The sequence below is a fragment of the Delphinus delphis genome, chromosome 8 (assembly GCF_949987515.2).
Source record: "Delphinus delphis chromosome 8, mDelDel1.2, whole genome shotgun sequence".
NCBI lineage: Eukaryota > Metazoa > Chordata > Mammalia > Artiodactyla > Delphinidae > Delphinus > Delphinus delphis.
Genome location: NC_082690.1, coordinates 32,559,856 through 32,586,573, shown reverse-complemented (window position 1 = coordinate 32,586,573; position 26,718 = coordinate 32,559,856). Strand labels below are relative to the sequence as shown.

The window sequence follows — 26,718 nt, the reverse complement described above, 5'->3', positions numbered from 1 at the left end:
GTGCTCTGTCTTCCTGTTACCAACGACTGTATTTCATTCAATACAACAAACACTTATTGTTCACCCATGACAATTAGCAATTAATCCCTGATTTGAAAACAAATACCTCATTTTTTTCCCTTCCAGAGCTACAGGCTTTACAAAGACACCCTTTGTAAGAAATCTCTCTGCATCCTTAAGATGAATTTTCCTGCCTTCCTTTAAACCTAGAGAACCTCCCTCTGGTTTATTGGCAACGTGCACCATGGGTAAAGGGACTCAATACTCTTGCAAGTGTACTCCTTCTGCAGAGTCCATTAGGTGGACCCATATGAAATTGCTCCTTTGGAGAAAAAAAAACCTGTCAAATATCACTGATTTCATATGGTTCAGTCCAATGTATTAGATGGACTTTTAAAAAGTCAAAGTTAGTGTGAAATAAAACACAACTTTTCTTATGCTTAAGGCTTAAATTTATAAACAATACTTAGGAGTAGATGTCCCATTATTTTACCAGGTAATAATTACTTACACTTATTAGACTACTTATTAAGTAGTATATTGGAAAGAACATGATTTTTGAACCAGAACTTGTCCTTGATTCTTATCTCTACAGTTAGTAAGTATGTGAATTAACCTTACTTTCGTTTCTTCTTTTTCCCAGGATAGAGCTAAGGATTCAATGACACAATATATATGAAGTACTTTATAATCTGCAATTGTTACATACATGATAATTGGTATTGTTACCACTTCCTTTATGCTCTAGAATAATCCTGTGAGGTATAAAACACAGTATTATTGTCTCTATTAGATATATGAGAAAACAAAGTCAGAAGTTCATGCCTTGCCCATCATCATTGGCTTGTCAGTGGGAGGACTGCAACTTATACCCTCATTTTTTCTTTTCAAGTCTCTCCATCACAAGCAGTCCTCATCTTAAGAGGCAACACTTTGCTCATTATGAGAAAAATTTCAAGTTACAATAAATAATAGTAGCAATAAGGACTTCAGTTTATTGAATATGTCTCAGGTACTCTGTAAAGTGCTTCACAACACCCCCATTTGGTTGATATCATTATATTATCCAACTTCCAAATTAGAAAACTGAAGCTCAGAGAAGTTTAATAACATTCCTGTGTTCATCTACACAGTTGAGTGGAGGAGATGGAACTTGAATCCACTTTGGGAAGGCTCCAAAGCTTGCTCTTAACAGCTACTTGATTAAAACATATATTACCTATATAATCAGAAAAATTATTAAAATTGAAAAACATACTTCCTAATGCTGATGGTGAGCCTGTGGAGGCCCAGGTGAGTGGGCCAGTGACATACCTGAGCCTGTTCCCACGGCAGCTCACTCATGCCTCCTGCCTTCTGGGGAAGCGGCAGGGCCAGGGTGCCAGGCAGCACACTCACAGCGTACAGCACGGTCAGCACGGCCAGCTGCATAGCTGCTGTCCAGAGATGATTGCTCTCGGACTTACGGTTGGTTTGGTGTTTTTTGCCACAGGCTGGAGAAATTTATATAGCTTCTCAGACTTGAATGTGGAAATAGGTGACGCATTTGAGTGTTTTCTTTCTTTTTAGTGTCTACAGAACTTTGAAAGTATTATCTTTTATTAATGACAATGAGGAAGTATTATGTTTTTATTGGCAGGAAGCACACAATGTGTTTGTTTTTCAAAGGATTTTTCTCCCACCTGTCTTCTGTATAAATTTGACCCATGAAATTTTAAATTTAACACACTTTATTTGCCAGAATCAAATTGCTACTTAGACATGTCTTCTCAGTTTAAAAATTTGGGGAGCATTATTCAGGACATATTTTATCTTAACATAATTTTTAAAAAATTTGAAATGCATGGAAAAGTACGTAAAAGATACAAATACTCAAATCACTATTAAGCAAACATTTTGTAACAGTCTCCAAAGTCATAGAGGGGAATGATGGGAGGAGTGGCAAGTGGAAATGCTCTGCTGTGATTGGGTCGGTGGCCATCGTAAAGCCTGTGCTCCACTCCCTCACCTTCCAGGTACATTAGTGGAGCCCTGAGAATTCCCTCTTCAAGTCTCCCTTTAATCAGATTATTTCTTTTCTTAGTGGTCAACATCACTTGAATTCCTCTTGAATTACATGAAAAAATATTAAACAAAAAAAAACTTCAGGCATGGGCTTGCCTGTTCATCTACCATACTTACCATGCTTCACATTCTGTAGTTGCAGGTTTCTCCAAAGCTGGCCTTCAACTTGGAAATCACTTTCTCCACTCTTTCTCTTCCAATCACCCTGACACTGGCTGCTGACCAGCCACCACTTGGGCTAGTTTGGTCCTCAGCACACATAATGGTTATGCTACATATAGCAATTAAAGACCCATGACCTAGAGATTCTAGTCCATTTACTTCAATTTTCCTGAAGATGAAACTGAAGCCAAGACAACAGGTTCACTTATTTCTCCAAGGCTCACACAGCCAGTTAATAGTAGTCCTGACTCCCAGTCCAGTGCTTTTTGTGTCATATCACACTACCTATTCATTTTGTCATTATATAGAATACACATTTCTTGAGAGAGCACGCGGCTTTTTTACTATAATAAGTCATGGGAAACTCCCCAAATATGCTGGAACTGAAAAATATAATAGAGGTCTTTGGCCTCCTTAGGTAGGTTTATTCCAGGTATTTTATTCTTTTTGTTGCAGCAGTAAATGGAAGTGTTTCCTTAATTTCTCTTTCAGATTTTTCATAATTAGTGTATAGGAATGCAAGAGATTTCTGTGCATTAACTTTGTATCCTGCTACTTTACCAAATTCATTGATTAGCTCTAGTAGTTTTCTGTTAGCATCTTTAGGATTCTCTATGTATAGTATTATGTCATCTGCAAACAGTGACAGTTTCACTTCTTTTCCGATTTGGATTCCTTTTATTTCTTTTTATTCTCTGATTGCTGTGGCTAAAACTTCCAAAACTATGTTGAATAAGTGGTGAGAGTGGGCAACCTTGTCTTGTTCCTGATCTTAGTGGAGATGGTTTGAGTTTTTCACCATTGAGAACGATGTTGGCTGTGGGTTTGTCTTATATGGCCTTTATTATGTTGACGTAAGTTCCCTCTATGCCTACTTTCTGGAGAGTTTTTGTCATAAATGGGTGTTGAATTTTGCCAAAAGCTTTTTCTGCATCTATTGAGATGATCATATGGTTTTTCTCCTTCAATTTGTTAATATGGTTTATCACATTAATTTATTTGCATATAGTGAAGAATCCTTGCATTCCTGGGATAAAATCCACTCGATCATGGTGTATGATCCTTTTAATGTGCTGTTGGATTCTGTTTGCTAGTATTTTGTTGAGGATTTTTGCATCTATGTTCATCAGTGATATTGGCCTGTAGTTTTCTTTTTTTGTGACATCTTTGTCTGGTTTTGGTATCAGGGTGCTGGTGGCCTCTTAGAGTGTGTTTGGGAGTGTTCCTCCCTCTGCTATATTTTGGAAGAGTTTGAGAAGGATAGGTGTTAGCTCTTCTTTAAATGTTTGATAGAATTTCCCTGTGAAACCATCTGGTCCTGGGCTTTTGTTTGTTGGAAGGTTTTTAATCATAATTTCAATATCAGTGCTTGTGATTGGTCTGTTTATATTTTCTATTTCTTCCTGGTTCAGTCTTGGAAGGTTGTGCTTTTCTAAGAATTTGTCCATTTCTTCCAGGTTGTCCATTGTATTGGCATATAGTTGCTTGTAGTAATCTCTCATGATCTTTTGTATTTCTGCAGTGTCAGTTGTTACTTCTCCTCTTCATTTCTAATTCTGTTGATTTGAGTCTTTTCCCTTTTTTTCTTGATGAGTCTGGCTAATGGTTTATCAATTTTGCTTATTTTCTCAAAGACTAGCTTTTAGTTTTATTGATCTTTGCTATTGTTTCCTTCATTGCTTTTTCATTTATTTCTGATCTGATTTTTATGATTTCTTTCCTTCTGCTAACTTTGGGGATTTTTTCTTCTTTTATCTCTAATAGCTTTAGGTGTAAGGTTAGGTTTTTTATTTCAGATTTTTCTTATTTCTTGAGTTAGGATTTTCTTGCTATAAACTTCCCTCCTAGAACTGCTTTTGCTGCATCCCATAGGTTTTGGGTCATCGTGTTTTCATTGTCATATGTTTCTAAGTATTTTTTGATTTCCTCTTTGATTTCTTCAGTGATCTCTTGGTTATTTAGTAGCATATTGTTTAGCCTCTATGTTTTTTGTGTTTTTTACAATTTATTTTCCTGTAACTGATATCTAGTCTCATAGTGTTGTGGTCGGAAAAGATACTTGATACGATTTCAATTTTCTTAAATTTACCAAGGCTTGATTTGTGACCCAAGATATGATCTATCCTGGAGAATGTTCCATGAGCACTTGAGAAGAAAGTGTATTCTGTTGGTTTTGGATGGGATGTCTTATAAATATCAATTAAGTCTATCTTGTTTAATGTGTCATTTAAAGCTTGTGTTTCCTTATTTATTTTCATTTTTGTTGATCTGTCCATTGGTGAAAGTGGGGTGTTAAAGTCCCCTACTATGATTGTGTTACTGTTGATTTCCCCTTTTATGGCTGTTAGCAATTGCCTTATGTATTGAGGTGCTCCTATGTTGGGTGCATAAATATTTACAATTGGTATATATTCTTCTTGGATTGATCCCTTGATCATTATGTAGTGTCCTTCTTTGTCTCTTGTAATAGTCTTTATTTTAAAGTCTTTTTTGTCTGATATGAGAATTGCTACTCCAGCTTTCTTTTGATCTCAATTTGCATAGAATATCTTTTTCCATCCTCTCACTTTCAGTCTGTATGTGTCACTAGGTCTCAAGTGGGTCTCTTGTAGACAGCATATATATGGATCTTGTTTTTGTATCCATTCAGCAAGCCTCTGTCTTTTGGTTGGAGCATTTAATCTATTTACATTTAAGGTAATTATTGATATGTGTGTTCCTATTACCATTTTCATAACTGTTTTGGGTTTGTTTTTGTAGGTCTTTTCCTTCTCTTGTATTTCCTGCCTAGAGAAGTTCCTTTTGCACTTGTTGTAAAGCTGGTTTAGTGGTGCTGAATTCTCTTAGCTTTTACTTGTTTGTAAAGATTTTAATTTCTCTGTCGAATCTGAAGGAGATCCTTGCTGGGTAGACTAATCTTGGTTGTAGGTTTTTCCCTTTCATCACTTTAAATATGTCCTGCCAGTCCCTTCTGGCTTGCAGAGTTTCTGCTGAAAGATCAGCTGTTAACCTTATGGGGATTCCCTTGTGTGTTATTTGCTGCTTTTCCCTTGCTGCTTTTAATTTTTTTCTTTGTATTTAATTTTTGATAGTTTGATTAATATGTGTCTTGGTGTGTTTCTCCTTGGATTTATGTTGTATGGGACTCTCTGCACTTCCTGAACTTGACTATTTCCTTTCTCATATTAGGGAAGTTTTCAACTGTAATCTCTTCAAATAGTTTCTCAGACTCTTTCTTTTTCTCTTCCTCTGGGGACTCCTATAATTAGAATGTTGGCGTGTTTAATGTTGTCTCAGAGGTCTCTGAGACTGTCCTCTATTCTTTTCATTCTTTTTTTCTTTATTCTGGTCTGTGGTAGTTATTTCCAGTATTTTATCTTCCAAGTCACTTGTCTGTTCTTCTGCCTCAGTTATTCTGCTATTGATTCCTTCTAGAGAATTTTTAATTTCACTTATTGTGTTGTTTATCATAGTTTGTTTGCTCTTTAGTTCTTCTAGGTCCTTGTTAAACATTTCTTGTATTTTTCCATTCTATTTCCAAGGTTTTGTATCATCTTTACTATCATTACTCTGAATTCATTTTCAGGTAGATTGCCTAGTTCCTCTTCATTTGTTTGGTCTGGTGTGTTTTTACCTTGCTCCTTCATCTGCTGTGTATTTCTGTCTTCTCATTTTGCTTAACTTACTGTGTTTGGGGTTTCCTTGTCACAGGCTTCAGGTTCATAGTTCCCATTGTTTTTGGTGTCTGCCCCCAGTGGCTAAGTTTTGTTCAGTGCGTTGTGTAGGCTTCCTGGTGGAGGGGACTAGCGCCTGTGTTCTGGGGGATGAGGCTGGAACTTGTCTTTCTGGTAGGCAGGACCAAGTCTGGTGGTGTCTTTTGGGGTGTCTGTGCACTTGTTATGATTTTAGGCAGCCTCTCTGCTAATTGGTGGGGTTGTGTTCCTGTCTTGTTAGTTGTTTGTCATGGGGTGTCCAGCACTGGAGCTTTCTGGTTGGAGTGGAGCTGGGTCTTAGCATTGAGACATATATCTCTGAGAGAGGTGTTACTGATTGATATTATGTGGGGCCAGGAGGTGTCTGGTGATCCAATGTCCTGAACTCTGCTCTTCTAACTCTGAGGCTCAGGCTTGACACCCGGCTGGAGCACCAAGTCCCTGTCAGCCACACAGTTCAGAAGAAAAGGGAGAATAAAAATAAAGAAAGAAAATAAAGTTATTAAGGTAAAAAATTTAAAAATACTATTAAAATTAAAAAGTAATAAAAAAAATAAAAAGAAGACAGCAACCAAACCAGTAAACAAATCTACCAATGATAATAAGTTTTAAATACTAAATTAAGATAAACATAAAACCGGAAACAAATCAGTTGCAGTCAGCAAACCCCAAGTCTACATTTTCTCCCAAAGTCCACTGCCTCAATTTGGGGATGATTCATTGTCTATTGAGGTATTCCACAGATGCAGGATACATCAAGTTGCTTGTGGAAATATAATCTGCTTCTCCTGAGGCTACACGGAGAAATTTCCCTTTCTCTTCTCTGTTTGCACAGCTCCTGGGGTTCAGCTTTGGATTTGGCCCCACCTCTGTGTGTAGGTCACCTGAGGGTGTCTGTTCCCCGCCCAGAGAGGGTGAGGTTAAAGTAGCAGCTGATTCGGGGGCTCTGGCTCACTCAGGCCAGGTGGAGGGAAGGGTACCGAATGCGGGGTGAGCCTGCGGCGGCAGAGGCCTGCATGAAGTTGCAACAGCCTGAGGCATGCTGTGTGTTCTCCCGGGGAAGTGGTGCCTGGATCACGGGACCCTGGCAGTGGCGGGCTGCACAGGCTCACGGGAGGGGAGGTGTGGATAGTGACCTGTGCTCGCACACAGGCTTCTTGGTGGCTGCAGCAGCAGCGTTAGCATTTTTTGCCAGTCTCTGGTGTCCACGCTGATAGCCATGGCTCGCGCCTGCCTCTGAAACTCATTTAGGCGGTGCTCTGAATCTCCTCTCTTCGCGCACCCTGAAACAATGGTCTCTTGCCTCTTAGGCAGGTCCAGAATTTTTCCCGGACTCCCTCTCGGCTAGCTGTGGCGCACTAGTCCCCTTCAGGCTGTGTTCATGCAGCCAACCCCAGTCCTCTCCCTGGGATCTGACCTCCGAAGCCAGAGCCTCAGCTCCCAGCCCCCACCCACCCTGGCAGGTGAGCAGACAAGCCTCTCGGGCTGGTGAGTGCTGGTCGGCACTGACCCTCTGTGCGGGAATCCCTCTGCTTTGTCCTCTGCACCCCTATTGCTGCGCTCTCCTCTGTGGCTCCAAAGCTTCCCCCCACTCTGCCCACCCCCCATCTCCACCAGTGAGGGGGCTTCCTAGTGTGTGGAAACTTTTCCTCCTTCACATCTCCATCCCAGAAGTGCAGGTCCCATCCCTATTCTTTTGTCTCTATTTTTGCTTTTTTCTTTTGCCCTACCCAGGTACATGGGTAGTTTCTTGCCTTTTGGGAAGTCTGAGGTCTTCTGCCAGCGTTCAGTAGGTGTTCTGTAGGAGTTGTTTCACATGTAGATGTATTTTTGATGCATTTGTGGGAAGGAAGGTGATCTCCACGTCTTAAGCCTCTGCCTTCTTGAAGGTCCTTCCGAGGCTATACTATTTTAAATTCCCACCAGCAATGTATGAGGATTTCTATTTCTACATGTTCTTATCAACATTTGTTATGTTGTGTTAAATTTTTTAAAATTATAACCATCCTAGTAGGTGTGAAGTAGTATCTCATTATGGTTTTAATTTGTATTTCTAGTGAGTAGTGACTCATGTTGAGCATCTTTTCATGTGCTTGTTATCCATTTGTAAATCTTTGGATAAATGTCTATTCAAGTCTTCTACCCATTTTAAGAAATTGGGTTGTTTGTCATTTTGCTGTTGAGTTGTAAGAATTCCTTATATATTCTGGTTGCTAAGCCCTTATCAGATATATGATTTGCAAGTATTTTCTCCCTTTCTGTAGGTCATCTTTTCACTCTTTTGATAATGTACTTTGATGTACAAAGTTCCTAGTTTTGATGAAGTCCAATTTATCTATTTTTTCTTTGGTTGTTCATGCTTTCGGTGTTGTATCTAAGAATCTACCATGAAGTCCAAAGTCATGATTATTTATGCCTATGTTTTCTTCTAAGAGTTTTATGGTTTTAGCTCTTATATTTAGGTCACTGAACTTCATGCTTTATTTTTGATAGTTTTCCTTTTTATACCTTTAATTTTCCCCTGCTGTACTGTGATTTTCTGCTTTGGTGTTCTGATCACACTGACTGAACTTGTTTTCATGTTAAAGGAGTCAGTTTCCTTTTGTGTCATAGTGACAAAGTACTTAACCTCTCTGTGCTTCAGATTCCTTATCTAAAAATGGAGATAGTACCTTTTTCTTTGGATTGTGTTGGCAATTAAATGAGAGGATTAAGTGTATAAAGGACATAGCAGTATTTATGGAGCATGGTGTGGTAAGAGTTCTATAAATGCTAGCTAGTATTGTTGTCATTGCCGTTATAGGTTAGGGGTTTTATATATTGTAATGCCCTTTTTCTTTCACCTCTATAAACATAGCATGGTGATCAGATTAAGTATAAAAGAAAAACAGGAGGTTTAAATAGTTTTGTTCTAGAAGTTTTACTGATGCTGATAATGCCAATGTCTTCTGAGACACAAGGAAGTAACTACTTTAAATATTACAATGTGGTGTATTACAGTAACCAAAGAAATCTTATCATAGATGTTACTTACTTTTTAAACAAGAAAAGCATTTGTGGTATTTATCAATAAAATTTTTGGGTGGAGAATATGAGCAAAAAACCAGAAAGGCACAAAGAAGAAAAAGGCACAAAGATTGAAATAGAGTAAGTCAGATGTTAGGACTAGTGACACAAATTTAATTTTTAAATGCATGGAAACAGTTCACATTCAGGAGAAGATGGGTTTATACAGAGGAAAGGAAGGCAGTGAAATACCTTAATGGATGCAGCTGATGATACATACAGCCCTCCCATTCCATCTGGGTGAGAGGCGACCGAACAAAGTGACATTTAAGCCTGTTCTGAGTGGAGTGTGAGCTGCTGCAACAATGTTGCCTCTCATTGCAGCGCCCCCCTCAACCTGCAGCCCCATGCATCAGCTGATGGAAAGCTCTAGAATTGGGAAACAGGAGGAAGAAGTAGCACACAGAGGGAAGGGAAGTGAGAAGAAAGTGAAAGACAGGATGAGCTGAGTGACCACAGTCTCTGCTTAGGTTCCATTCTTCTTGAAGATTCCTTCCTCTACCACCAAAGGGAGAAAGTGAAAACAAAACCATTTACTCTTCCTTTCTGTCTATCCCTTTCTTTCCTCTCAAACCATAACCTGCAATGATCTAGACTGTGCGTAACCAAGCCCACCTCCCTTGCTTGCAAGAGGAAGGGCAGGGAAACTTCTGAATGGAGCTAGACATTTTTTCCATCAGTGCCAATTTTTACAAGTTATACCTCAGGAAGGAAGGGAAGCGATTGTCCTTGTCTCAGCCCAACCCTGAAGTAGGATATAACGTTGTGTGCTTGACCTCCTCCAGATGGACTTGCAAGCAGCAGTTTTGTGTAACAGATTTGACTGAAGAGTAAGGGGTAAGGGAAGGAGAAAGTAATTCTCCTTACCCAGCACGGTACCATAGATAATTTAAAATTTAGTGATAAGCTTCCCTGTTCTAAAAAAAAAAAACCGTCACTATCTAGATCTGCCTCCTGCCCTGCTGCTGGGCTTTTTCTATTTCTACTGGTTTCCAACCCTAAACTTTTGCTTTATTATTGTTTTTAATTGGGGACCCATTAGTAATCCTTATCATGCAAGCACTCCCTTTCTATTACCAAACAGCTCATCAAGGTATTTTTCTCAACAAAGGCAGTTATTTTTCTAGGGGGACTCTATGCCTACTGGTAAAACAAAAACTTAGCTCCTCAGCTACATCAGATTACATGACCTACACTTTGTAGAAGTAATTCATATTCATGTCTATATTGCTTTTTGTGGTCTTAAAAAAAGAGGGAGAAGCTAATAATTTACTTCAAATTGTATCTATAACTGCCACGGCAATCAATCACTCTGGGAATATTTACTCTACTCTGTCCCCTCTTCTCCCATATTTTGATTGACATTGAAAACAACTGGATTGTTTTAGAGACAAAACAGTTATTGGGACTTTTTATTGTGTGTGTGTGTTTTCTAAGGGCATAAGATTTTCTTTAATGTATCAAAGAGGAACACAGATTTTAGAAGGTAACAAGTATCATTTAAAATCATTAAAAGAATCAAGATCAAAAAGAAGTCACAGAATCCAAATAGTTATCAAGGAATAGAACACAAAATAAAGGTCAAGGAATAGAACATGTATAAGTAAAGAAAATTATATATTATAGCCTAGTTATATATCATTTCTATTATAATATATAACTAAGTGACAAATGATAACAAAGCTTGCAAAATTCAAAGGTCTCTATTATAGAAAGAAAACTATAAAGCTAGATTAAAGTAAGAACTAAGACATAAGACTACTAAGAACCTATAACTAATTATAATGAAGAGTAATTTAGAAGATTTCCCATGAAAAAATAGAGGCAAAATGAAAATTTTGATAAACATAAATACAGTACTATATTTTAAACCCTTATATCTAATCCTCCTTCCCTGCCTGACTCTCTCACATACACAACTAACAAATGCTGGAAACAGTGCAGCCAAACAGGAACCTCATTCACAACTGGTAGACATGAAAGCAGTGAAAACCCCTTTTAATAAATGTGTGCAGTGGAAAAGAACCCCAAATTACTTATGTCTGAAGGAAGCTCTCACAAAGTTATACTACTCAGAGAAACTAAAGACTTCTTAAATCAAAACACTTTTTAAAGCAACATTAGTAGCAAAATTGGTCATTTCTACATCCTGGAAACAAAGGATAATGCTATCTATTTTTTTAAAAAAATTGAAGTATACTTGATTTACAATATTAAATCAAGTTAGTGTTAGTTTCAGGTGTACAGCATAATAATTCAGTATTTTTGCCGATTATGCTCCATTGTAGGTTATTACAAGATAATGGCTATAATTCCCTGTGCTATATAGTATATCTTTGTTGCTTATCTATTTTATATACAGTAGTTTGTATCTGGTAATCCCATACTCCTAATTTGTCCCTCCTCCCTTCCCTTTCCTCTTTGGTAACCACAAGTTTGTTTTTTATATCTATGAATATGTTTCAGTTTTGTGTATACATTCATTTGTATTATTTTTTAGATTCCACATATAAGAGATAACCTACAGTATTTGTCTTTGTCTGACTTATTTCACTGAGCATAATATTCTCTAGGTCCATCCAAGTTGCTGCAAATGGCAGTATTTAATTCTTTTTTTATGGCTGAGTAATATTCCATTATATATAAAGTAATATTCCATGTGTATATACCACGTCTTCTTAATCCAGTCATCCTTTGATGGGCTCTTGGGTTGCTTCCATGTCTTGGCTATCATAAATAGCGCTGCTGTGAACATTGGGGTGCAAGTATATTTTCGAATTAGTGTTTTCATTTTTTTTCCAGATATCTAACCAAGAGTATTTCTACTTTTAGTTTTTTGAGGAACCTCCATACTGTTTACCATAGTGACTGCATCACTTTACATTCCCACCAACAGTGTATAAGGATTCCCTTTTCTCCACATCCTTCCAACATTTGTTATTTGTAGACTTTTTGATGATAGCCATTGTGACAGGTGTGAGGTGATACCTCATTGTGGTTTTGATTTACATTTCTCTGATAATTAGTGATGTTAAGCATCTTTTCATATGCCTGTTGGCCATCTGTATGTCTCCTTTGGAGAAGTGTCTATTCAGGTCTTCTACCCATTGTTTGACATGGTTGTTTGTTCTTTTGATGTTGAGTTGTAAGAGCTGTTTCAATGTTTTGGATATTAACCCCTTATCAGTCATATTATTTGCAAATATTTTCTCCCATTCCGTAGGTTGTCTTTTCATTTTGTCGATGGTTTCCTTTGCTGTGCAAAAACTTCTAAGTTTAATTAGGTCCTATTTGTTTATTTTTGCTTTTGTTTCCTTTGCTTTAGGAGACAGATCCAGGAACATATTTCTACAATTTATATCAAAGAGTGTTCCATCTATGTTTTCAACCAGGAGTTTTAGGGATTCAGGTCTTACATTTAGGGCTTTAATCCATTTTGAGTTTATTTTTGTATATGGTGTTAGAGAATGTTCTAATTTCATTCTTTTACATGTTGCTGTCCAGTTTCCCCAGCACCACTTATTGAAGAGACTCTCTTTTCTCCATTGTATATTATTACCCCCTTTGTCACAGATTAATGGACCATTAGTATGTGGGTTTATTTCTGGGCCTTCTATTCTGCTCCATTGATCTATGTGTCTATTTTTGTGCCAGTACTGTACTGTTTTGAATACTGTAACTTTGTAGTATAATCTGAAGTCAGGGAGCATGATACCTCCAGCTTTGGTTTTTGTTTGTTTGTTTTCCTTAAGATAGCTTTGGGAATTCAGGGTCTTTTGTGGTTCCATATAAGTTTTAGGATTATTTGTTCTAGTTCTATGTAAAGTGTAATGGGTATTTTGATAGGAATTGCATTAAATCTGTAGATTACCTTGGGTAGTATGGTCATTTTAAGAATATTAAGTCTTCCAATACAAGAACATGGTAAATCTTTCCATCTGTTTTTGTCATCTTCAGTTTCTTTCATCAGTGTCTTACAGTTTTCTGAGTATAGGTCTTTTGCCTCCTTAGGTAGGCTTATTCCTAGGTATTTTATTCTTTTCAATGCAATTGTAAATTGGATTATTTCCTTAATTTCTCTTTCTGATAGTTCATTGTTAGTGTATAGAAATGCAACAGATTTCTATATATTAATTTTGTATCCTGCAATTTACTGAATTCACTGATGAGCTCTAGTAGTTTTTTAGCGATGTCTTTAGGATTTTCTATGTATAGTATCATGTTATCTGCAAACAGTGACAGTTTTACTTCTGGCTTTCCAGTTTGGAAGTGCCGTTTATTTTTGTACTTTATAATATAATCATAATAGCAAACATTATTATAAAGTTTACCATGTACTCAGCTCTAAGTGTTTTACATATTGTTAAGTCCTCAAAACAACCCTGTGGTAGGTACTATTATTATCACCCCCTTTTATTGATGAAGAAACTGAGGTGTAGAGTTTAAGTAACTTACCCAGTATCACACAGCTAGTAAGTGGCAGAAACAGGCAGTCTGTCGTCTTCATCACTGTGTAACACTGCCTGTATCATGGGATGAAATATTGTTTCATAAATTATTTCAAGGTCATTTCCTGCCTCAATAGGACTACAAGGTCCTTGAGAGCAGGAACTTGTCTTTTTTTGCTGTGTGCTCCACTTTGCGTGTCCTCCAAGTACTTTTCTCTTTTCATATTTGCCTTAAAAAAAACTTTTTAGTTTAAAATAATTTTAGATTTGTAGAAAGTTTTCAAAGATGAAACAAGGAGTTCCTAAATACCCTTTACTCAGCTTCCTCCAATATTAACATCTTATATAACCATGATTCATTTATCAAAATGAAATTAACATTGGAATATCACTTAACTAATTTACAGACTTTATTTAGATTTCACCAGTTTTTGCAGTAATGTTCTTTTCTGTTCCAGGGTCCAATTCTGTATACCAAATTGCATTTGGAGTCCTTTCTTTTCTTTCTTTAAATCAGCAAATAAGCAAGAGAGGAAAGCTGACTATATGAGCCAATTTGATAATGATATCAAATAGCCTAACTCTAAATATTCAGAATTTTTAACCACCAGTTTCTCTTCCTTAGTTTTCAATGATACCAATAATTTTCTGTTTTTTAAATTAGGGCAGTATGACACAAAAAAGTCAACATTTAAAAATAAGTGGGTTTTTGTTGTATTCAAATAAGGAGAAAATTCAAATTGAGTGTGTAATTCTTGTAATTACATTGAACTCCATTCCCCTAAAAGCTCTGTTATTAATAAAGCTACTATTTGTTGAGTGTTTATTACTATTTAGTAAGTGCTTTACATGGGATTTTGCTGTTAATCATCACATCAGTGCTGAAAGATAATTATAGTGCAAATATGTTACTCTCTGTCTGCTTGGAAATTTTTCCTTTAGTGAATTGTCTCTCCCCAAACTTAAGTAATTCTTCATGTGCTTTCACTGGCCTCCACACCCTTTTCCAAGGTTTGGATACAATGATTAGTCGAATGGGCAGGTATCCCAGAAGTACCAGTGAGAACCTTTTCTGGGTTTGATGCAGACAACTGCTGAGAAAGGGAACATTTTTGTTGTTCTTTTTTTGGAACATGAGCTATATAAACCATGGAAGCTTGGAGCATCTAGCAGCCATCTTGCCACCACGTGGAGAAAAGTTGTCTGAGAATAAAACTATGCAGAGGTTGGTCTTCAGATTTTCAGTCATATCATTTGATTCCTTGGGTGCAAATAGAGCTGAAGAGATTTCCACTACTTGAATTTCCCAATTATGCAAGTCAATGAAATTCCCCATGTATTTGTTTGTTTGTTTTTGATTGTGATTGTTTGGGATGGTTTTCTGATGCTTTCAACCAAGTAATTCAGAAGGTATTATTATTTATATTTTAGCTTCAAAGTTACATAGATATTAAATGGTAGAGCTGGGAATAAAATCCAGGTCCACCTGTCTGTGAAGCCCATAGTACTTTCAATATTCCATGCTGCCTTTCATTCATTAATTTGGACATTGAGTCATTCATTCTACAGACATATATAGAGTGTTTGTCTCATGCCAGGCACTCTGCTAGGTACTAGTGCTATGGAAACATATGACAGATTTTTTATTTTTATATCTTTATTGGAGTATAATTGCTTTACAATGTTGTGTTAGTTTCTGCTGTACAACAAAGTGTATCAGCTATATGTATACATATATCCCCATATCCCCTCCCTCTTGAGCCTCCCTCACATCCTCCCTATCCCACCCCTCTAGGTCATCACAAAGCATCCAGCTGATCTCCCTGTGCTAGGCAGCAGCTTCCCTCTAGCTATCCATTTTACATTTGGTAGTGTATATATGTCGATGCCATGCTCTCACTTCATCCCAGCTTCGCCTTCCGGCCCTGTGTCCTCAAGTCCGTTCTCTATGTCTGTGTCCTTATTCCTGCCTTGCCACTAGGTTTATCAGTACCATTGTTTTAGATTCCATATATGTGTATTAGCATACGGTATTTTTCTCTTTCTGACTTACTTCACTCTGTATGACAGATACTAGGTCCATCCACCTCACTACAAATAACTCAGTTTCCTTCCTTTTTATGGCTAATATTCCACTGTATATATGTGCCACATCTTCTTTATTCATTCATCTGTTGATGCACACTTAGGTTGCTTCCATATCTTGGCTATTGTAAATAATGCTGCAATGAACATTGTGGTATGTGTAACTTTTTGAATTATGGTTTTCTCAGGGTATATGTCCAGTAATAGGATAGCTGGGTCATATGGTAGTTTTATTTTTAGTTTTTTAAGGACCCTCCATACTGTTCTCCATAGTGGCTGTATCAATTTACATTCCCATCAACAGTGCAAGAGGGTTCCCTATTCTCCACACCCTCTCCAGCATTTATTGTTTCTAGATTTTTTGATGATGGCCATTATGACCGGTGTGAGGTGATACCTCATTGTGGTTTTGATTTGCATTTCTCTAATGATTAGTGATGTTGAGCATCTTTTCATGTGTTTGTTGGCAATCTGTATATCTTCTTTGGAGAAATGTCTGTTTAGGTCTTCTGCCGATTTTTGGATTGGGTTGTTTGTTTTTTTTGATATTGAGCTGCATGAGCTGATTGTATATTTTGGAGATTAATCCTTTGTCAGTTGCTTCATTTGCAAATATTTTCTCCCATTCTGAGGGTTGTCTTTTTGTCTTGTTTATGGTTTCTTTTGCTGTGCAAAAGCTTTTAAGTTTCATTGGGTCCCATTTGTTTATTTTTGATTTTATTTCCATTACTCTAGGAGGTGGGTCAAAAAGGAACTTGCTGTGATTTGTCATAGAGTGTTCTGCCTATATTTTCCTCTAAGAGTTTTATAGTGTCTGGCCTTACATTTAGGTCTTTAATCCATTTTGAGTTTATTTTTGTGTATGGTGTTAGGGAGTGTTCTAATTTCATTCTTTTACATGTAGCTGTCCAGTTTTCCCAGCAACACTTATTGAAGAGGCTGTCTTTTTCCATTGTATATTCTTGCCTCCTTTGTCAAAGATAAGGTGACCATATGTGCATGGGTTTATCTCTGGGCTTTCTATCCTGTTCCATGGATCTTATTTCTGTTTTTGTGCCAGTACCATTCTGTCTTGATTACTGTAGCTTTGTAGTTTATTCTGAAGTCAAGGAGCCTGATTCCTCCAGCTCCGTTTTTCTTTCTCAAGATTGCTTTAGCTATTTGGGGTCTTTTGTGTTTCCATACAAATTGTGAAATTTTTTGTTCTAGTTCTGTGAAAAATGACATTGGTAAATTGATAGGGATTGCATTGAATCTGTAGATTGCTTTGGGTAGTATAGTCATTTTCACAGTGTTGATTCTTCCTGTCCAAGAACATGATATATCTTTCCATCTGTTCGTATCATCTTTGATTTCTTTCATCAGTGTCATCGTTTTCTGCATACAGGTCTTTTGCCTCCTTAGGTAGGTTTATTCCTAGGTATTTTATTCTTTTTTCTGCAGTGGTAAATGGGAGTGTTTCCTTAATTTGTCTTTCTGATTTTTGATTATTAGTGTATAGGAATGCAAGAGATTTCTGTGTATTAATTTTGCATCCTGCTACTTTACCAAATTCATTGATTAGCTCTAGTAGTTTTCTGGTGGCATCTTTAGGATTTCTGTGTATAGTATCAGACCCATGACAGATTTTTAATAGTAGGCTTTTGTGTCGTTTTGATAATCATGGTGATTAATAATGAATAAATAATAAAATAGTTTCACCAACCAAATTACTGTCTGGTCTGATTCTCCTTCTACCCTGATCCTAGTATGGTTTTGAAAGGTTACCTAGTCTTTTTTTTTTTTTTTAACATATTTATTGGAGTATAATTGCTTTACAATGTTGTGTTTGTTTCTGCTGTATAACAAAGTGAATCAGCTATATGTATACATATATCCTCTTATCCCCTGTCTCTTGCATCTCCCTCCCACCCTCCCTATCCCACCCCTCTAGGTGGTCACAAAGCACCAAGCTGATCTCTCTGTGCTATGCAGCTGCTTCCCACTATCTATTTTACATTTAGGCTATCTAATCTTGCTGTGGTGACTGTGACAGGGGCATGCATGGACTGATGGACAAAGGACAGAGGATTCTCTAAACCCACTGCCACTGCCCCAGTTATAGCTCTTAGTATCCCTCATTTCGGTGTTTGCACGAGTTTTTTTTAACTTATTCATTTACTTACCAAATATTTATAAAGCATGTGGTGTATGGTCTGGCCCTGTAATAGGGCTAGGAAACTCATGAAAAATAACACCTAGAGTCTGCCATCAAGAAATTGGCAGCTTGGTTGAAATATACACAGAAAATTAGAATGCAGTATGGTTAGTGATAAGGTTTTGCTGAGATACTGAGGAATATGGAGGAGGAATATTTAGCACAGCCTGGTGTTGCTGGCTGATGCACTGAGGGTAATGAAGGCAAATTCATACCTGCAATATCTGATTTAATCAGATATATTGTCTCACGTAACCGGTTGGCCCCCTTGAGGAATGGTACCATATTGAGGGCTCAGATTCAGTCCTTAATACTGACAAGTCAAATCTGTAGTAGCAGTGGCAGCAGCTAGGTGAACTGTAGTTGGGCTCATGAATAGCTTCCATTTCCATTACTATGCCATGTTGTTCATAGGCCCATTATGTTCATGGGGTAACTGAGGAGAGAGGCAGGCTGACCTCCATTATGCATGATTACATCCACACAGGTGTTCAGTGCTTCCTCCTAGGTAGATGTTCTCCTTCAGGCATTGATGTGAATAAGACACAAAGATCCACACATTTTGTGCTTACTTGTGTAAGTTCATTCAGGTGTTACTTTCCCAGACCTCCTTGTCCTTGGTCTTATAATATTTCTATCTTGTTTGTTCCAGACCCTTGATGAACCAGTCAAGTGACTTGTGATTTCCCAGAAATTTATGTATATTCTTACTTACGAGCACTTCCCCCTCCAGGCTGAGCTGATGACTGCTTATCATCATCAGCATCAATACCAAATGTACTGCTCAATGTTCTGCTTACTGGAATGATCATCCCTCATTCCTGTCTTTCAGAGTCACCCCCTGGGAAGCTAGAGTACAGCAGCAGTCTACAAGTGAGCTAGGCATGAATTTTTTTCCCTGTCATCAACAGTGAAAGAGGAGCAGAATACGCCACCCCAAAATATGCCACTTTGGCATAAGGCTTGTTTTGAGCTGAAGGCAAGTGAGAAAAAACAGAGATAAGAAAAGCTCTCTGCCCTTTCCCTATTTGCCTAAAAGAAGGGCATAAATTTATAAAGTTATCCCCCCTCCCCTGTCTACCAGGAAGGACAGAAGTTAATCACCCAGGTCAACTCTAGACACCTATGAGGTCGGAGATGGCACTAGAAGAATCTATTTAAGAAACTTTACTCACTAGATCTTTTATTAGTTCCTCCACAATTTGTTGCCCTGGAAACTTAAAGCCCTTTTTCTTATCTTGTCATTTCTCACATTCATCTTCTCCACTGAATTAAACCATCATCTTTATCCTAAATTAAATGATCCTTGTGCACTCTCATGTAAATGTTTCAAGTATCCAGAGACATATAGGTAAGTTAAAAGCAAACAGCTAAACAAAATGTTTAGTATTATTCCATTTACATAAATAAATATATATTTAAATATAAAATATATGTGTAATAGTGATTTCTTTTGAGGAGGGGAGGGCAGTGGAATACAGATAAAGAGAGATTTTCACTTTTTACTTTATAACAGGTAATAAAAGCTAACATTTATTGCATGTGGCAGACCCTCTCCTAAAGCTTTACCTGTTTCATTTCATGTACTCATTACTACCCCAGGAGGAAGATACCAGTCGTTAAGAGTGTAGGCTCTTCTAGTCTACAGACATTTCAGAGTTCATATCTCACCTTACAAACAGACTAGCTGTGTGACTGTGAGCTTTAAACAAGTTACTTAAATGCTCTGTGCCTCAGTTTTTTCATCTGCAAAATGTAAATAAAAGTGGTACTTAAGTAATGGGGTTGCCATGAGGGTTAATTGAGGTATACACGTTAGCTCATTAGAACAGGGTCTTCCCCAGTGGTCCAGTGGTTAAGACTCTGCGCTCCCAATGCAGGGAGCTGCGTTCCATCCCTGGTTGGGGAACTAGATCCCGCATGCCGCAGCTAAGACCTGGTGCAGCCAAATAAGTATATATATATATATATTTTTAAAGCTTATTAGATAAGCCCTTGACACGTGGTAAGCACTCATGAAATTATTATCATTATCATCATCTCCATTTTATAGATGAGCAAAGTGAGGCACAAAGGTTTTAAGTAACATGTTAGTAAGTGGTAGAGCCAAGTTTTAAATCCAGTCTGTCACCGAAACCTATGCTTCTAATTATTTAGTCAAACTGCCTTCTCAATTCTCCTGCGTTATTGAATTTTTTGTAAGCATGCTTATGAATACATGTGTTACTTATGTATCTTGGAGAAATTAAAAACTATGAAAAGAAATGTGAATGGAAAATAAGTAAATTTTTACAAGATAAAGAGAGAATTTTAAACTATCATCTGTGCAATTTTTAGGAGAGCCTCGAAGATATTAATAGCGTTTTTTTAAAAAACAGCTTTATTGGGGTTTAATTTACATACCATAAAATTCATCTGTTAATGGTGGTTGGTTTAGAAAAACAGAAAAGTCTTGGTTAGAGAGTTTTGTTTTAGCTCATGGTAGTATTTTCAAATTCACTGCGGTATTTAGTTTGGTGTCCAATAATTTGGTTCAATTCAAACCCACTCATAATCGTTAAGCACCTACAGAGGAGAAGGCCTTGAGGGATATAGTAATGCATGTGAAAAGTCCCCATCTTCCCGTCAGTATAATAGCTGGTGTTTTTTTTTATCATTTGCATTTGATTATTTTTGGCCTTTTTTTCTCTTGATGTAAATCATGATTAAATTAGACATGTAGCCGCTGTTCTTTGTGTGTGACATTAGGTAATAAATTCAATAATTTTGCTATCAGGATTTTTTGCCTACTTTTTTGTTTTGAAGAAGCTGCATTCATTTATGGTGAAGGAAAGACTTCTGTAATGTTCACTACATCCTTTAGAAGTAATTCTAACATCACGTCTTATTCCAGTCATTCTAAGTCTGAAAATTTCCCAAAGTGTACAGTCAGAAAGATTCCCCTTGGTTATTAGGAAACCCCACCAGTTCTCCTTTCATGGGGCCCTCTTCATTACTGAATTTCCCACATCCCATGTCTAGCCTTCATCACAGACTGGCCTGAATTGACATTATGTCTCTATATATTATAAGCCAAGTTATTTTGTATAAGGGGTGGTCTTTGTCCTTAGGGACCTGAGTTTGGTGTATGTTATGAGCCAGACAGAGAACATGAGTTGGGGAGGCAGAATGGAGGTTACTGGAGGATTATAGATATTTGGGGTGGGTAATATCATGCTGGAAGGGTTACTGTAGCCCCCACAGAAGACTTGACTACATTTCCGAATCCCTTGATGCGGCAGTGACCAAGTTTGACCCTCTGTTTGTACTGATGGAGATGGTTTGTTGTCTGACAGGCAGGAGGCAATATAGGGTGGGAGAAAGAACACAGACTTTGGAATCAGATACATATTGATTCAAATCCCAGTTTTATCACCTTGGACAGGTTAGTTAACTTCTCTGAGCCCATTTTTTTACCTCTACAAAGAGGTTCTAAAACTCTCTTGTTTCTGGTCCCCTGGGTCTTGGTAATATTTTTTTGCAGTGCCTCTAATCCAAAAGAAATGTCCAACAGTCCTGTTTTTTAAGTAGTTAGGTCCAAATCAACTTCATAATTATGTCCTAACAACTTAGAAGCTATTTGAAAAAAGAATATACATAAATTGAAAGAAAAATAATTTTTATTTCATCCTTAAATAATCACAATTTCTTACTAATGGAATGTACGTGTGCTCCTGGTGGACACTGCACGATTTCTGGATTTTTGGGAAGATCAATCCACACTGATTTTCAAACAGTACTTGCTTTTTTATCACAAAACCTGTGGAAAACCCAGTTTTGCAAAGTTTGATGACTTCTACAGGAATGTAGCATGATCTAATATTGAAACTGTGAACTACTTTAAACTACTACTTTGTCCAATTTCCAAGAAACATTAAGCACTGCTGTATTTCCCCTGAAAATTTAAGCTATCCTGTGAGTCCACTTGTGCATCTGGAAGTTTGGGAACCATGGAGTTGGGAGAATTTAAGTGCAGGGATTTTGGAGGGATGAATGTAATAATGAGTGGGCAGTGCCTGAGTTAACAAGATCTGAATACTTTCCTATCTATAGTTCCTAGTCAGTTCAACAAAGTCAACTAGGTCTGTGTAATTTATTTTATTCACCCTGCTGACGATGGACAATAGGGTCATTTCCAAACCTTTGTTATTTCAAACAATGCTTTAGAGAATAGCTTTGTATATAGGATTTCTGGGTTGTATTTATGTTCACTTTTAACTTTTTAGGAAAAGCCAGCTTGCCCTCCAATTTCCACCTCTGTTGGCAGTGTGGGAGAGTTCTGGTTTCTCCATATCTTGACCCACTTTTTTATATTGTCAGACCTAATCAAAATGGGCAGAGAATAGCTTCTCTGATTGCTAAGGATCCTGCACATCTTCTTGTATTTATTGGCCATTTGGATTTCCTCTTTTCTGAGTTACCTATTCTAAAGCTCTGCCTACTTTTTTTGGTTTGACTATTTTTTGTTCTTGTTATGTAGAAGTTATGTGATATTCAGAGTACTAATTCATTGTCTGTTTCATGTATGATGACAAACTTCTCCTAGACTGTAATTTCTTTTAATTTTTGACGTCATTGTATTAGTCAGGGTTCTTCAGAGTAATAGAACCCATAGGAGATATATGTATAGCTCTTAGTAGGGGAACTCATTCATTTGGTTATGGAGGCTGAGGAATCCCACGATCTGTCAGTTGGGCCGTCTGCAAGATGGAGAATGGGGAATATGGTTGGGTCTGGGTTCGAAAGCCTGGGAACCAGGAGTGCCCATGTCAGATGTCCCAAAGCAGAGAGTAAATTCACCCTTTCTCTGCTCTTTTGTTGCATTTGGGCTCTCAGTGGTTTGGGTGATCCCAGCTGCAGTGGTGAGGGCGATCATTACTCAGTCTACTGATGTAAGTGCTAATCTCTTCCCGGAACAGCCATGCAGAACACACAGAAGTAATGCTTTACCAGCTATCTGGGCATCTCTTAGCCCAATAACCATTACAGTCATTAGTCTGGAATCATTTAAATATATCCGACATTCCCATCATGGTGCTTTTGGTTCTCTAAGACATTGTTCCACTCTGAGTTCATAAAGACATTCTTCAATATTTTCTCTTAAAATTCTATGTTGTATCCGTCTTTAATGCACCTCAAATTTATTTATGTAAGTGGTATGCAGTCAAGCTCCAATTCTACCCCCCACAATAGTGCCGATGCCACTACCACATATTGAATAGTCCATCCTTGCCCATTGCTTTGGTACACTACCTCCATCATAGGCAGACTCCCACATATCCATGTGTCTGTGTCTGGCCTCTCTATTCTGTACGTAGATATATTTGTCCATTGCGGCTCAAATATCACAGTTCGGTGGAGGAGAAATCACCCCTCTTTGTTCTTCTTTTAAGGAATCATCTTGGAGATTCTTGCTTGAATACTTCCCTACTTACTAGATCTGTCACCTTGAGCAAGTTTCTTAATATCTCCTTGATGCGGTTTCCTCATATGAGAAACAGGATTCATAGGATTTCCCTTATAGGGTCACTATGAAGATAAGGCATAAATAAATTCTTCTATGCAGAGTGCATTGAACAGTGTCTGGCATTAGATAGTCATCATATATTAGCTTTTTTTTTTTTGCGCCGACGCGAGGGGGCCCGGGGGCCATCCTAAGGGCCAGGACGCGATTCGGCCGCCAGGGCTCCACACGGGGTCTCACCGCCAGAGGCCTCCAGCGCAGGGGCCGTCCCGCGGCACCCAGGACGCAAACTGGCCTCCTCGGGGGGCCCCTGGGCCCCCCCCAGGGGCCCCCCTCGCGGGACTCAGGACCACCACCGCCAAACACCCACGAGCCGCGGCCGGCCCGCGACAACACACTCCCGCGCGCACACCGGCCGCCCCACGGGCCCCACTCACACCTCCGCCGGGCCCGACTCCCCCGCCTCGAGAACCGTGAGCACTCCACCCGGGGACGCCGCCAGCCGAGGCGGCCGGGGGGACGACACCCTCACGTGGGCGAGGCCGGCTCGGTCCCAGACGGGGAGGGGGGCGCGGAGGGGTGGGGGCAGGTGAGGGCCGGCGGCGACGGAGAGGTGGCGGCACGCACACACGGCGAGGTCCTCGGGGCAGGGGCGCGGGGCGCTGCCCAGAGAGAGGAAGGGCCGAGACACGACCGGGCCACCAGGAAAACAAGCGCGGGGCCCCACCGCCACACACACGAGGGCGGTCCCACGACGCCTGAGACGCCGGGCGGCCCCAGCCACCCTAGGGCCTCCCACGACCCGGCACCGCCGCCAGGGCCCGCATGCGACGGTCCCCCCGCGTGGCACGGAGGGACCCGTCCATCCAAACTCAACCTCTCCGTCCTCGCCAGATCCGCCTTCATCTAAGTCCGACCCCCGGGGCTCCGCCCCAGGGAAACGCTCCCGAGCGAGGCGATCCGCACCGCGCCCACACACCGCCACCGGCGGCGACTCACGGAGAGGGTAGGCGCGACGGGCTCCTCGCGGCTGCGGGACTGGGGAGGCGGGACATCCGGGCGTCCCCGCCCCCTTGGGCTCGCCACCGGGGTCACCGCACGCGCACGCACACGCATACGCGCGGCCCCGCGCCGGACGCAGGCCTGGCGGGACCCTCCCCCGACTCAGAGCGGGGAGGGGCGTCCCGCGGTAGGAAAAGAGCGGCGCTCGGCCCCAGCGCAGGGCCGGCGCAAGCTCTCCCGCGAAGGCGAGGGGCTCTGCCCACGTGCTCTGGCAGTCGCCACCGTGACCATTGCACGCTTGAGAGGGGCAGCGGCTGGGGATCCGGTATCCCAAGGCTCCCTCTCGGACAGCTAGAGAAGGCTTTCTCACCGACGGTGCGTCACCCCCACCCATCGACTCTCCCCTTCGGGCCCACGGAGGCGCTCCACGAGCCGCCAAGTCCACGACTGGGCGGGGGGTGGGCGAGGGGGTCTGCGGTGTGGGTAAGAACACGGCCCACAGTAGCATTCGCGGCCAGAGCCGGGGGCACAACCTCTGCCGCCCCCAGGCTTGTCCATCAGGCTCCGGAAGGAGGGAGCACGCCCGAGAAGCGCGACAGACCCCGTTCTCACAGGCCCCGGCCCAACACGATTATATGGTTGAATACATTACAGCACTGAAACAGAAAAGTCCAGCTGCATGCAAAGGCGTAAGTGATGAAAAACTACACCAAAAATACATACAAAAGGACATAAATACAATTGTGTTTCTTCAAGGTTATATAAAGTTTTCAAAAATGGACAGAGTTTTAATTTTATAATGTTTCCCAAAATTACTATGTGAATAGTTAGGATAAGGTCAGTCCAGGAGGCAGAAGGGGCTGTAATCTGGGCAGAAGAGCACAAGTCAGGCAGCCACGTGCCTGGCAATGTTGCATTTCTTGACCTGGGTAGTGGCTCCACTTCTGCTCACTCTATAGTTATTTGTTGAAGTGTACATATATGCTTTATAGATTTCTGTGAACACTTTATATTTCATAATCTAAAATATTTTTAAAAGTGCTCTAAAAGATTATGCCACATAGTGGTTCATAGAATCATTTGGTTTATAATGTGCTGTATGGTAGACTGTTTCCAAAACTCAGATTATGTTTCAAATTATTTTCATTCTAATATTGTTTATTGTTTATCAAATTATTTTCATTCTAATATTGTTTATGCCTTCTCCTGTTTGTTTATTATTTACAATATTTAGTAATACCTAAATTTTTGGGCAATTTTAGATTTACAAAGCATTGAGCATGTGGATCAGGGAGTATTGACCCGACCCCACTTCCATGTCCCCCTATTAGTAACATCTTAATTCCCATGGTATATTGATGACAATTAATGAACCAATGTCAATATGTTATTGTCTACTAAAGGCTATCATGGGTTCAGATTTCCTCACCTTTTACCCAACTTCCTTTTTCTGTTCCAAGATCTCATCTAAAATATCAAATTACATTTAGATTTCATGTCTCCTTAGGTTTCTCTTGGCTGTAACAGATTCTCAGACTTTCCTTGTTTTTGACCAAAAGTTTGTATAGAAACCTGACAGTCTGGGGGAATACTGGTCAGGTATATTGTAGGATGCCCCTCTATTGGAATTTGATGCTTTCCTTATGATTATCTTGGGTTTCTCTGTTTTTTTGGAGGAAGATTACGGAGGGGATTTTGTCACATTTTAATCACATCATATCAAGGACATATACTATCAAAGTAATTTATGGCTTTTTTTTTTTTCTTTTTTGGCCACGCCTTGCAGTTTGTGGGATCTTAGTTGCCTGGCCAGGGATAGAACCTGGGCTCTAGGTAGTGAAAGCGTGGAGCACTTGCTAACCACTGGACAGCCAGGGAATTCCCAGTTTATGACTCTTGATGTTGACCTGGTTAAAATGGTGTTTGGCAGGGTCCACCTCTATAAAATGACTACCCCTCACCGAGTCCCATCACCAGTTGCCACTCTGCACCAGCTTCTCCCACGCAGGGAGCACTCTCTTCCTGTAGCAGGGAGTAATATATAATTTATTAACCGGTTCTTTCTTTATTTTACTTTCTAAGTAACAGACTTCTATTTTATAATCATTTATATTTTTGTATATGGTTGTTTTCCCTTTTGTTTTTTGAATTGTTTTGTCATTTTTATCTTTTTTTTCTTTCAAATAATTCTGAGGTATTTTGGTTTAGTTTTTACTAACTACTTGCAAACAACAGAAAAATCAATAGATTTTTAGCTATTATATGGATATTGTTGTAGATGTTATGTGGATATTCATTTTTAAATAAATATGGTGGTGTTCCCTTTTTTCATTATTGACTTTCAATTTTATTTCATGATTGAAATAAAAGATTGATCAAGAGGGTACTCGATACGTAGATTCTGTGGAATTTTTATTGAGATTTATTATGTGGTCTTAACAGCGGTAAATTTTTATAAATGTTTTATATGTGTTGAAA

At 39.3% G+C, this 26,718-nt stretch overlaps 1 protein-coding gene across 4 annotated transcripts in view; it reads right to left on the bottom strand.

Annotated features, from left to right (window-relative positions):
- MMP7 (matrix metallopeptidase 7) overlaps positions 1-24,291 on the bottom strand; it is a 37,456-nt gene extending 13,165 nt beyond the window's left edge. Inside the window, exons 1-2 of one of the 4 annotated variants that reach the window (XM_060018044.1) lie at positions 24,238-24,291; positions 23,028-23,303 (exon numbers count right to left, since the gene is read on the bottom strand). In XM_060018044.1, coding sequence (XP_059874027.1) covers positions 23,028-23,036 — 9 coding nt within the window. In that variant the 5' untranslated portion in view covers positions 23,037-23,303; positions 24,238-24,291. Of the gene's footprint in view, positions 1-1,314; positions 1,432-2,181; positions 2,763-23,027; positions 23,304-24,115 lie in introns of those variants that run through there. The other 3 variants (XM_060018042.1, XM_060018045.1, XM_060018041.1) reach the window with 3 other exon arrangements.
- Between the last annotated feature and the right edge of the window lie 2,427 nt (positions 24,292-26,718).